Raw genomic sequence first — 13,399 nt, forward strand, 5'->3', positions numbered from 1 at the left:
CACAACAATTGCAATTCCTTGCACACCACCTCTATATGCCCACTTGAAAGAGTATTTTTAGCTGCTAGTTAATTAAGGGGTTCCCATTTTTGGAGGTATCGCACCAGGCTGTAAATCTCAACCACTGCTTTCTCTACTTGCACTGCCAAGGAACCAGAAGATTCAGACCCCCTGAAGATTTTATACTATACTATACTCATTTTTTCATACCCCCACTCAATGTCTAATGTTTCCAGAATAAGTTGAATATAATACATGATTCATCATTGAGAGACTTTATTAAAGGTTCACATTGAAAACGGAAATCCTGGAAAGACAGAAAACATGCTATGATACCTTTTTAACGAGCAGTCAATAAGTCAAATTTCTGTACTTTAACAGCACAAACTCACTAAAATACCTAAACAAAAAAGGAGAAGATTAACTAAGGAACCCAAAGACATTTATTGCATTTTTTTATTCCTAGCTGTGCCAAGATAACTTAAAACTGAAAACAAAAACAAATATATCAGGCAATAAAGGACTTAAAATCTGCAATAGAAATCCCCACTCCGACCCCAGTCCCAACCCAAACCCCAGCCCCTTCCCGGTCATTCTCTGAGCAGCTCTTTCCATGACACAGCCACTGTGCTAGGCCTCATGGTGCAGTTATGTGGCGTATCGCTTGGTCCACTGTTTGGCTATTCTGTCGTGCTCGGCTCTGTTTGTCATGTACTGGGTGGCGATGCTCCCGACCAGGGGGTCAGCTGTAGAGGCAGAGGAGGAGGAGGAGGAGGAGGAGGAGGAGGAGGAGGAGGAGGAGAGCAAAGGGGGCGTTAGGAGAATGTTTACCACCACATTCAGATGACTCTTTGTAAATTATTCAACCCAATTACCATACACATACTTTTTTTAAAAAAAGAAATGTTAGATTTCCTCATAGATCCTTAAACAGTGAGTGACTGCACAAATTCATGACATTTGCAGGAATAAACTAAAAATATCTGATACTCAAAGCTTGTTACTCAAAGATGAGGACAACATACAGGTCTCGGCTAAGTTAGTGCATATACTTTGCTGCAGATACCTGTAACTGTAAAGAACAGCAAAAAGCTGGACGAACGTCTACCCTAGAAAATGGAACACATGGAACAAACAATACCTACATCATTGTGAAGTTTTACTGACCGAGTGGTCAGACAAGAAAAAATACTGCTTAAACAAGGTCACTTGGCAATCATGGTGTGGTGGTTTATTTTAGAACTTTAATTTTAATCGTAAAAGCCATGTCAGTAACTGAACTGCAACTGATTAGTGTTTTTTTTTTATTTTACACTGCTTCACACACAATACCCTGTACTGAAAGTACTACACTTAAACATTATTAAATACTGTAAATACTTCAATACTGTTATGAAAAGCAACTTGTGAAGTGGCAGACACTTAAAGGAGGAATGACGAACGTCTCCTGCCAGAAATATTCCAACCATGATCAGTCATGAGAATAAACTGTGGGGGGGGGGTTCTCTTGAGAAGGGCAGGCCTTACCAGGGTTGCAGTCTGTGAGCAGGGAGCAGATGGACAGCAGCACCTTGGAGATGGTGAGGGCAGGGCTCCAGTTGTCCTTCAGGATGTCCAGGCAGATCACGCCCTGGCTGTTGATGTTACAGTGGTAGATTCTTGTGCGGAACGTTACCTGTCACAAACAGACCACATGAATCAAACACATACTGGTAAAACTAGAGGCTGTACAGCTACAAAGAAACCATTCCCCCTCTCACTCTTCTTGGATTATATCCATTCATGTATACAACCACAAGTCCAGTATCACATTCTAGTTACTTCAAAGGGAAATACATTAATAAATACAATGGACATCAAAAGCTCATTGTAAACCAAAAAAAGCTTTCAAGGGCTCTTCAGACGATCATAGTGACAGGAGTGAAGACTCCAGTGGCATGCTCAAGTTCAATACCATTAGACTGCCAGCCCTCTAGTGGTCTAAGAGGAGAACAGGCTTTTTTTTAGTGAGACCACACTTGGAAGTGCCAGAGACAGGCTACTGGAATGGTAAATAAAGTTCACCACATAAACATTCCATGCATTCAGGAAATGTTTGGGAATCAGGGGCAGAGCCAGAGGAATGCCTGTTCTCATTCTATCATACAGTTTATAGAAATTCTCAGTAGGCTGCTAAGTTTTGGGAGAATGACTAGCAGCGCTCAGTACCTTGGGTGGTTTGAAGGGGTAGTCGGGCGTGAAGGCGATGTCGAGGAAGAAGACTCCCCCCTCGTAAACAGACCCCGGGGGGCCCAGGATCGTGGACCTCCACTCATAGATGTTGTCTCCTTTAGGCCCAGCACTGCATTGGGGCACATAAATAATGTTAACAACAATAAAACAATGACATTCTGCTTTGCAGCTCATCCACTGCGGCTATTGTTCATTTCAGTAAGTATACGCAATTTTAAATGCTTGCTGTACTTACAAGGTCAAATATGATATGCACTTTTTACCACTTACATCAGTTAAATTTCACAACATAAAATTCTGTTGGGAAAAAAAAAATTCTGACATTGTTCAGAGAAACCTTATCCTTGTACTCCAAGATGTCAAATATCACATGCAGAATAAATGTCACCAGGAAGACAGTGAATATTGAGAGCATTTGCTCAAAGTTGGGGGCATTAAGAACACTAAAACAGTTGCTAACATACTGCTTGCCATCTCTTAACATCCTCAGCAGTAAAATACAAACAGATGAGGGAGAGGAGGCATTGAAACTGTTCTTGGCAGCAGCTAACAAAACTGAAAGAAGCGCCTAGCTGAAGGCAGTGGAATCACACCATTTCCTGAAATGCAATTAGCAGACAATAGATTTCTCTCATGAAGGCTTGCACAGGGGGAAAACGTTTATTGGCCTCAAATCAGGGAAAAGGAAGCACCCAGCAGAAAAGGAAGCCAGAGTGATTTTGTTTATGGCGTTATCATTTTATGCTGTTCCCAACACCAAATCCAAAAATCTAAGGCTCCCTCCCCCTCAATGTTCCATTAAAACCGCACTGGCACAGATTACAAGAAATTCTCCAACTTTGCCCCGTGAGGCTCTATAGTTTATGAAAAAATTTAAATGCATATAATCTCACAAAAAAAAAATCTGTACAACGTTTATTTACTAATCAAGCTTTGTAGATAATCAATCAAGGAGATATTATATTGACAGGCATATGATTATAATAGCCCAGCACTTCTGCACATTGGCCACAGCACACTGCAGTAAGATGGATGCAATTCCACTGTTAAAAATTGCAGTGGGTCAAAGGGTGAGAAAGTAGCCATTTTTTCACCAACTAGAGCAGAATCCTAAGCACATTTCAGAACCTTGTTGTTTCTCTACTCTTCGCGAACCAAAACCTTTGGTCCCCGACCTTAAACTTTATCCCTTACCAACGATGCGGAATACTAAAGCTTGCAGAATCAGACCTGGTCAATGACCACAAATGGTGACGGCACCTGAATTCAGACCTGCCCCCTAGTTTTATCACCTCTCCCTATACCATCCATTCACAGTCTGTAGATCACAAAGAATGCCTCAGCCCTCTGTCGTCACTATACGACAGCTCTAAACCTTACTTGTGTCTGTACGAAACCCCAAGAAGACAATGGGGAGGAAAAAGGCCTGTGGATCATGCCTAGTGCAGGCTTGTGTGGTGTAGTGGTTAAGAAACTGGGACTGACAGCAGAGTGCTGTAGGTTTGATTCCTAGGAGAGGTTTGCTACCCTTGAGTAAGGTTGCTGGTATTCAATTGAATATCCAGCTGTGTAAATATGTCAAAAGTAGCATGTGATGTCCCCTGGATTAGGATATATGCTATACAAGTACACAGCAAAACATATAGTGCTACTAATGTCATCACATGTGAATTCAGCAAACAGCATAACTGACTGCATCAAATTTGAAAAGAGGTGCACCAAGCCGATGAAAGTCTCAATCAGAAAAAGGGATCATAATTCAAGCCAGATGCAGACTGTAAATCACACAGGGAAGGACCTAGAGTTCATATTAGATCATCTTCTGTTTGCTCTCAGTGTAACTGAACAGCAGTGTACATGGATAAAAATATCTCATCAGGAAACTGTCTCCACACTGTAAACCAGAATCATCATTATTGCAACTGCACTGAATTTTCACACTGAACGAAAGCTATGCTGTGATTTGCAGATCACTGTATCAGTCCCGTTATCAGGGTGCTAAACTAAATGCAATTCGATTGATTAATTAAATAATTGACTGACTGAAGGCCACCCGGCACAAACTGCAGCAGTGAATGGTGCAGAATACAATAACGTGACTGCCTCTTCTGCCAGGGTTAGGATGACAGCAGTAACAATGGCATAAACGGTAGCAAGTGTGCAAATTAAGTCTGTTTGGCAAACTCCACCCCTGGTACTCTGTACACGGCCCAGCCTTTAAGAGTCCTGTGTGCAGTTTACAGAATTTACCACAACATCCAGTCACAGAGCCAAAATCTCCCTGACAGTAAAGAAGCCTCAGAAACAGAGGCTGGTCATGAGCAACCACATTAAAGAGCGTCACTGAGTCAAACACAAATGCTTTATTTACGAAATGAAAGAAAATAAACCAAAGAAGCCAGCGGTGCCTGGAGACTCACTCTGAATGGAATCTGTTTGTTTTCCGCTAGACACGAACCCATCTGTCAGGCAGTGCCCTTTCAACGGTCATGCTGCTTCACTGAAATTTGCTGACATCTCCCCACACAAATTTACTGAGAAAACCATACTGTGAGATTTCCTGTGACATGGCTTTTCACACACTTACAGAAATCTTACCAAGCCCCAGAAAATTACATACATCAAAACAGACATAGCTAGGAGTGCAGCCAAGCAAGGCAAATGATATTTGTTTTTCCTTCCTGCTTGATACTGGTTTGAAAAGCTACAAAGTTGAAAAACGGATAAGTTGAGCCCCACAAAGTACACAGATGTCTTTGTAATGCAAGTGATAGAGCCAAATGTGGGTATTTACATTTCACTGGTTTGTTTAAGATGCAAAATCACCACTGGAATCACAAATCGGGTATTTTCTGTTTCTTGATCAATGTATGAAAACATATTGCTTGTCAGCATGCTTTGTAGTGGGACAATCTTTTACCCTTATGAGGTCTAACTGTATCTAATCTGAAATGATTTTAACATGAGCATCAAAGAGGGAATCCCCCTGTGATTTCAACATGCCGAACCTGCAGACTACACCATGACTCCCTTGGGCTTACTGTGACATGAAAGGACAGACAAGATAGTAATGGCTTCCTGTTTAAACATGAGACAGAGAGGTGTTATTCACTTACACTTTGGGGGTGTATTTCAGTTATGATCCAAAGACCATTCAATTTTGCTCAAGAGATTTCAGTCTAAATGTAGAGTCAATTTTAGCACAACTAATTCAGTTCCCTGAAACAGTCCTTAAAGGAATACCTCCACACCATCTGCATGCTGGAATCTCAATAAAAATGAGTGCTTACATATTCAGCCCACACAGACATCAAAACAAAACTGGGGTTTGTTTGTAAAGGGTACTCATTCATGTTTAACAGGTTGCACTTTCAACTCCCAGGCAGGGCACAACCATTTTCCCTTAGGCAAGGTACTCAATTTAAGCGGCTTCAGTAAATATTTAGCTGTGCAAATGAACAACATGCAAAATATGAAAAAAAAAAAAATGTGTAGGTATTTGTCAAGCACATGATATCATAGGAAATATATAACATCAAAATAAAAATGGCTAAATTATTGTGCTTTATTTGGTTCACATTCATTTCAGTAAGTTTTTTTTTAATGCTAAATGTAGAAGCTTCCACAAAAACCTTACAACAATGTCTGCTGTAATGTGCAATAACTGTAATACATGCAATGAAAGTAACCAAAAGGAAAGAAAGTGTCATGTTCATACTTAACAGAAATCAGTCATCTTTGCCCTTCCAAATTCCGTATTCATCTCAGGAGAGTAATTCAATTTATCTAAATATCTGCAGTCGTATGAATGCCATTGCCAGGACATAACAAATGAGTGGACTTCTGGTTCACTCAGGATTATACATGCCCTGCTATGCAACAAGCAGGTGCACTACCACGTGACTCTGACCCTCTAGCACTGCAGTGAGTCACAGGGAAGATTAGGTTGAATAATGTCACCTTCGCATTTCAGCCATGAGGAACAATTCTGCTTTCATTTCTTGTAAGACACTTGCCAGCTGAAGAACATTAAGGGCAAAACGTCTTAACTTCAGCAGCAACGCAAAATGCTGTACTGATGAGGCCCTCAGGAATTTACATGAAGACTTCAAAAACAACAGTCCAAGATAACGTATTATTCTTAGCAGCAAACATTCAGCAAAACATACACCTTACACTGACATCCGCGCTCGCCGAAACTGCTGGACAGTTACAAGGGAAATCCACATGGAGTGCCTAGATCAAAGGCACAGCAACAAGGGTACTCTGTGGTTTTGAACCTGTTACTTTCAGCTACCACGTTCTCAGACAACTATGCCACACTGCTTTACATTACATTATCTTAGCAGACTCTCTCTGCGACTTCCACAGCTATTATTTTTTTTTACTGTATTATCTATGTATACAGCTGAGTATTTAGTGAGGCAATTTGGCTTAAGGACCTTGCCCAAGGTTACAACAGCAGTGCCCCACCTGGCAATTGCACCACCATCTTATAGGTTAGGAGCCTTGCTACTTGCTGCTACCCACCATCGGTTCATATTTAAAAAAAAAAATAGACTGTTTTGTCCAGTTTGGTCACAAATATAAGAAAGTAATATTTACAATACGTATAAAAGAGTACATAAATAACATGCAACTAAACTGTTACTAATGAGGAAACATTTTGAGAGGACACAGCACACAGCATCTTTTGACATTAGAACAAAATGCAACTTGGCACAAGCTGTTTCAGCTGAGTTCATGTGCTCTAATCTCCCAATACAAAAAACTCAGGGAATATAAAATATAGTGCAGAGACAAACTAGACATTTCTGTCCATTTACAAGTGTTCATTTCAGAGTTTTGCATGAATGATGGAGAAATTACTTCTGTAAAACACTTGGCAGGATCAGAGACAGACAGAAAGGAAACTGCTGAAAGAAAGTGATCCCCCCTACCTGCAGTTGGGCGGTGGGTCCAGTGTGATGTCCGCCAGCTCCTTCTGAATCCTGCACAAACACCAGAAAAGAAAGATTTCGCATTCGCTTTATCTCCTGCCGGGAGAGTCTTGATTGATCTCGCGCCGGCACACACGGCTACTGACCTTTGCACGAGAAACAACATGGCCGCCCACACATTCTATCTATCAGTTTTTTTAAAGCTTAAATTACCCTCTGTTAGAGTCGGTATCCCACAAAATTTTGACATAGCGCCAAAATACCCAATTCTGGTAAACGATACTTGACCTTATCTCGCCGATTCTCCGCGCCGTATTTTGGCAATTCGCAATAAAAGCTAATATGCAAATGAGATGGTCACCATTGAAACAGAATAGCACCGCTTGTTGAGAGATCTGTTACATAGCTAGGAAACACGCGTCAACATACTGTTTGGCTGACAATGCATGCAGGAAACCTTCTAGGTGTAAATAATTTTCACGACGATTAACGATTTTCGCGGTACAAACCAGCCTGGAACAATAATCTTGTTGTCTCTGGCATGTGTGCCGCCAGGAACAATAATACGTCTTGCGAAGCAGTCAGCTCTTCTAGGGCGATGACACTTTGCAACTTGAGAACTATCGGATCAGCAACATAACGTTATAATAGCAAAACGTAAACACTCCCCGCGTTAACCCTCCGCTGCCCACTTTACACACTCGTGACACGAACGGGTGACATTACCCAGCCCGCTTCACTTCACGGGGATTTAATGTATACCTTTTCGCACTGGTCGAGAGCAGTTTCGAGGTCTTGCTCATGTTGGCTTTACTCTCCCGTTTCTTGTTAGGTGTGTCTCTCTGTTTTTGTTGCTGGGTTGAGGAAGAGGAAGATGAAGAACTAGTGCTGGCACGCGAATCCTCATCCGACATACCGGCCTCAAACAAAAATGAAAAAAAGAGCCTGAAATAAAATCAAAGAGGAAGTTTTAGCTACATACACTAAACACAGGCCCTAATTTTTTAAAATTATTAGGGAGCTACTGGATGTAGCACCAACAAAAATAGAAAAATGGAACTTTAAGTTCAGCTTTCTCGCTAACACTAGCTTCCTTTGAATCCAAGTAGATCTCTAGCCATTTTAACTGCCTACATTACGTGAAGTAGTTACCTAGCGTTACCTTTATTTGTCACTCAGTACTTCCCCCAACGTTTTCCCCCAGTTATAGCTGAATTAACTGTAAACTAACGTTAGCTTGCTAGCAAGAATCTATGTGAAACTCGCTACCGTTCGACAGCTAATGAGGGAGCTAGCTTAATGTTTACACTAGCTAACGTTAGCTAGCTACACATCTGGCTAGTTTATAATGGATAGCTATCTAGTTAACTTAACTACCTACATCAAAGCATAACCTGATCACATAACTAGTTAGTAGAAATTATTTTTGAAAACTCAGATATTTAAAATGCCAAATGAAGTTAGCTTCCTCTGGTTTCCTGGCTTGCTAACATTGGTGGACTTTTTAAATTCCCCCGTGACTCGTAGCCTGCTCGTCTCGGCTAGCTAGCTCGCTATCCATTCTGGGAACATTTCACTTGACTCTTCCGTGCTAGCTAACAAGCCAGCTAATTCCTGACTACTTCTTGAAACTTTGTCCTTAAAATACATAACAACCGTGGCCTATTATTTTGTCACCTCTAGAATATGTATATTTTAAGTGAATTTTAATCTACAACCCCAACTGCAACGTAAGCTAAACTGTTGTTCTTTTCCTAGCTAGCTAGCTACTGAACAACTGATCTCTGTTCTCCCTCATTCCTCGGTCGGATCGTTTTCTTCGTCCTTTTCCCCGACAGCAATAATCCCGTTCATGTTGAGAAGTTCGATAAGAAGCCATCCATGTTTCCTGGAAGCCAACGGGGAACGAAACAGATTTGTAGTTACCGTTATTAGAGGCTATTTTTTGCCCTTTAAACAGTACCTTTCTTTGTGTCTTTGCCTCCGCCGCGTAGGCTCGTGTCTCGCCTCTTGCGGAACGGAAGTGCTGCAGCAGTCAGCTATGGAGTCCTGTTCTGTCGCACTCGGAGATGAGTTAATACAAGCAGAGGACCGATTTGTGCTGAGATCTGATCCACTTGATCCGCCTGAAGGTGCACAAAAGATTTTACAGAATATCCTGTGTACGAAAATTCGCGTTCATAAAGTAAGCGCATTACGTTGTCATTCCACTGAGCTTCTAATGTGTTATTTTCCAAACTTGTGTGGTTTTCATAAGGGTTGGGCAAGTGAAGGAACATTTTGCTAAATGATTCATATGAAGCCAGGATGTGGACACTGTAGATTTCTCTTGAAACCGTGAGATAATAAATAAAGCACACACACTCTGGTGAAGTGTGACCTGATGTGTCTTATTACATATCCAGATGTATATAAGAAAAGGTATAAAATATTGCCAAAACACCAACCATTTCACTGATGAAGGCAGTGTTCCAAAGCATTTCAATCTTATCGCCTATCTTTCATTCATAAGCATTGAATGTGGTTTTTAAAATGATTATTATTAACATTTTATGAATGTAGTATGACCTGAGATTAGACTGCCGTTACTGACTGGCCTTTATGTTTCTTCAGAAGGGAAAATTCTGAGTGGAATAAAAAGATTACTTTGTGCACCTGTCCTTGATGTTCCAGCTGAAGTAGGAAGTATCAGTTTCTGTGCTGTCTCATTTAAGATACATTCTTGTAAAAGAGGTATTTGCAAGATATACTTTAATAGAATCCGTGGTGAATATGGTTGACCTGCTGAGTCTGATCTAAATCTGGCCAATCATGACGCTGATAAATTCCAAGGTAGGAGCTGTTTTGAACTGGGAAAGCTTTGACTCCACTCTGCCTCACACTTCCTCACTGTCATGCATTTTCTTATTATAGGATTTTGAATGAGATGTATAAATTTACTATGGGTAGCACTAGTAACTGCACCTCATTTTTCAGCCTCACCTCCTCCTACTACAGCAAATTTAGGGCCAGAGGAATGAAGATTTTAATCTTGGGCAGCTGCAGTATCCTTGAACAAAATACTTATCCCAGATTTCCCCAGATTCAGCATTTTCATATTTCTTAACTATGATCTGAATAATTCAGCAAATGAGCAAAAATATATTCTCAGGATGGAAATTGATTTGATGCCTAGTTTAATGCAGTTAAAGGTAAAGTTGGAGGACAGCTTTTGTCCAGATATTTGCAAGAAGTCACTTTATTTCTTTTTCAATGTTTCCCATTGTCTCCCATGCAATTCCTAGGAAAACTGAAGGCTCTTCTTGGATGCCATGGGTCAGCTCATAGACATATTTGAGATCACCATGCTAGTAGCTTGGATATTTTTCTGTTAATATCTTTAAAAAAACATTGTTGACATGGTTAGCTATCTGCCTGGCTGGCTCAGTGAGAACTGAACCATCTGTAAGAATTGGGTCAAAACCTGTCTCTGTCTGAATATGGAATGTGAGCAGAATATCACAATAAGAGCATGAACATTGTATTTCCTATTGGCCAAGACATTCTGCAAGTTTGGTCACAGCTCCAATTAGACTGCAGCTAACATAGCGTTCATAGGCCTTTTAACCATGTCTCTTGACAACACCTGAGATGATCAACTATGTAATTTAACAGAATAACAGCAGGCCAATGGAACCTCTCCTTGAAAAAAGCCCTCAGTGTTATACAGCAATGGCCAACCTGCAGGTACTCAGATATTCATATGTGGCCTCTGAAGTGATTGTGAAGAAAAAACAAGTCTGTCCCAAGCACACCCTTGCTTAAATCCTCACTCTTGTTGGCAAGCATTTCCTTTCATGAAGCAGGTAAAATGTGAGGTAAGGGCTCCTTCAGTTATCCTTTCCTTCCTCCCTTGCATTGGAATGCAGCCCAAGGCAAGTCTGGATAAGGTTTGCTGCTAAGTAAAAATAGTTCTATGTGAGCTACTGCTCTCTTCAGTGCTTTTTAAGTTATTGCCTGGCTTATGATCTGAAAGGGACTGAGTCACTGAGATGTGCTATACTGAGTATGTTACTTGCCATGAGGAGAATGATAACAATGTAAGAGGGAAGCAAAAATGTAGCTGGTTATTGCTTAGTAATAAATCTGTTTCTCAGGTCAGTATTGATTCTAGCCATAGCAAGTTGTGATGTTGACTATCGATAATTTCAAATTAAACAGAATTAGCAAAAAGAAATACATTACATACATTTCATACACAAATACATTACATATAGAGTAAAAACTATTAACAGAAAACATCTGAATGCCTTTATACAGCTTGTCACTTCACAAATCTGTGACAGGCTATGGTTAATGAGATGTGAAGGATAAATTCATTTGCAGCTAACTTTTAACTTCATACCAACATACTTCCAATGGGATATGTGATGCTGTGATGAGAAGACCTGTGATGGTCATTGTCTTCTCTTTGTGCTCCAAATCTGCCTTCATACCAGAAGAAGCTCTTTTGCAGGAATTCCAGGATCCAGGATTTGGAATGATTGCCGGGAGGGACTATGGAACCATGGAATTTGACTGCAGCTGGGAGACACATGATTAAATAGGTTCTAGTTTTATCAGGAGCATACTCAGTGGTTTGGTACTGTAGCATACTGTAATGCAACATGTTTTCTCAGAGTCTAGTCCCTGTAGCAGCCAGCCAAAAAAAAAAAAAAAAATCAAAGAGCGTTTTAAGTGCCTTAAAAGAGATGAGGAACTTTGTGGATTTAGCTTTCATCTTACGAATCGCAGGAAGCACAAAAGGAAATGTTGCTTATAAGAGGGTTCTAAAACCAATATGAATTAACTGCAAACATGCAAAGAATCCACATACTCATCTTTCTCTTTTGGCAAATTGTGAGATTTGTAGAGGACTGAATGTTTGAGCTAACATTTTATTTTACTTTGTGTCTGTGAATATGACTAAATTGTTATATTGACTTCGCCAAAAAGTAATATAACTCAATATGTATATTATATTATGAACATTATTTTATAAATATTTAGCCTAAGTACAAAAGTTGTCCTTCAGTAGGTATAGTTATATGCTGACTTAATTTAATACAAGCTGTATGAAATTCCTTAAATACTATACTGCATTTTTATTTCAACATGAATAATATGTACTTGATGTAGTTGATACATTTGAAATGATAGAATTTATTTGCTGTTGCAAGTATGCTGTGAGTTGAAAGCTGTCCTGAGAAGAGACAGGGACATCTGCTCAATGACATACTAAAACAAAAACAGATTCACCTCATGGAGAGGAGAAAACTGGCTTCTCAAACATGCACAATTATGTACTGAAATAAATAAAGCCTTGTAGTTATCTGATGGGAAACTGGCAATGTCATAGATTGAATGTCTTGTTTTCCCCCCTCATTTTTACTGAATATATTTGTAAGGAGATCAGTTTGTGTTCATGTCTATGAATCAGTTTCCAGTTCATTGATCCTGCTGTTGCAATTTCTTTATTACCATTTTAATTCATCAATCACATCCTATACACTGCAAAAAATCTATATTTATGTATTTCTAAAAGATTGCCTGCCAACTGACAATTATATCTGCAATGAATCGGCAAATGTGTGATTCAATCAAGTTGTTGTTTAGAGAAGCAGGTAATTATTGAGATGTTGATTTTTTTTTGATTTTGCCATAAACAGTGCGAGCAGACAGTTCTGTCAGGTGTGAGCTCATGTAGATAATTGTCACAGCAGGGAGAGACAGTATGACAACAACCTCTGTGCCGCTTCTGCATGACAGGATTTTGGATGAGCCGGTAAACACAGTGCAGATCACTGCTCACACAGAGGGCAAAGACGGCGGAATGGAAAAGATCACTAGGCTGCAAGACTACAGAAGTCGGCAGTCAATATGTACCTCAGCTTAAACTGAGAGCACATACCGAACATGGAACGAGGAAATAAATCTGATCAGATATTGTGATACTTGTTTCAGTGTGTTCACCAAATGGAACATAAAAAAATGCACAATATATACATGTTGTTTTTATGAGGATGTGACAATGGCTTTCTGCACTACCCTTTTATAACATTACAAATAAATAAATGAGATTCAGAAAATGATACGTCGTTCTTCTTGTTTAACTGCACCACCACTCAACATATCATTTAGTTGGGGGTTATATAAGGTATTGAGTACGCAACATGCCAACGGGTCTGGTATATAAAAAAAGTACATGT

General features: G+C 40.0%; 1 protein-coding gene across 2 annotated transcripts; it reads right to left on the bottom strand.

Moving 5' to 3' along the window:
• Window positions 1–450: 450 nt before the first annotated feature.
• LOC118784541 (ubiquitin-conjugating enzyme E2 E1-like) lies at window positions 451–9,242 on the bottom strand. 2 transcript variants are annotated; one of them, XM_036538820.1, is made up of 6 exons: window positions 9,136–9,204; window positions 7,935–8,092; window positions 7,173–7,223; window positions 2,209–2,341; window positions 1,528–1,675; window positions 451–746 (listed from the first exon to the last, which is right to left on the bottom strand). In XM_036538820.1, exons 2-6 carry the CDS (start codon window positions 8,084–8,086, stop codon window positions 649–651), a joined length of 582 nt encoding a protein of 193 aa, XP_036394713.1. In that variant the 5' UTR covers window positions 8,087–8,092; window positions 9,136–9,204; the 3' UTR covers window positions 451–648. The 2 variants fall into 2 exon arrangements, with proteins under 2 accessions (XP_036394713.1, XP_036394714.1); XM_036538821.1 differs by having other exon boundaries at window positions 457–746; window positions 7,935–8,117; window positions 9,136–9,242.
• Window positions 9,243–13,399: the final 4,157 nt, after the last annotated feature.

Source organism: Megalops cyprinoides, chromosome 10 (genome assembly GCF_013368585.1).
Source record: "Megalops cyprinoides isolate fMegCyp1 chromosome 10, fMegCyp1.pri, whole genome shotgun sequence".
Taxonomy (NCBI): domain Eukaryota; kingdom Metazoa; phylum Chordata; class Actinopteri; order Elopiformes; family Megalopidae; genus Megalops; species Megalops cyprinoides.

What these genes read in the sequence shown, in the direction of transcription:
- LOC118784541 (XM_036538820.1), bottom strand. Translation starts at nt 8,086, where the DNA reads ATGTCGGATGAGGATTCGCGTGCCAGCACTAGTTCTTCATCTTCCTCT. An exon ending in GACCCACCGCCCAACTGCAG is followed by an intron (nt 2,342 to 7,172) that starts GTAGGGGGGATC and finishes GCCCCAATGCAG; the next exon opens with TGCTGGGCCTAAAGGAGACA. An exon ending in GCTCACAGACTGCAACCCTG is followed by an intron (nt 747 to 1,527) that starts GTAAGGCCTGCC and finishes CTGCCTCTACAG; the next exon opens with CTGACCCCCTGGTCGGGAGC.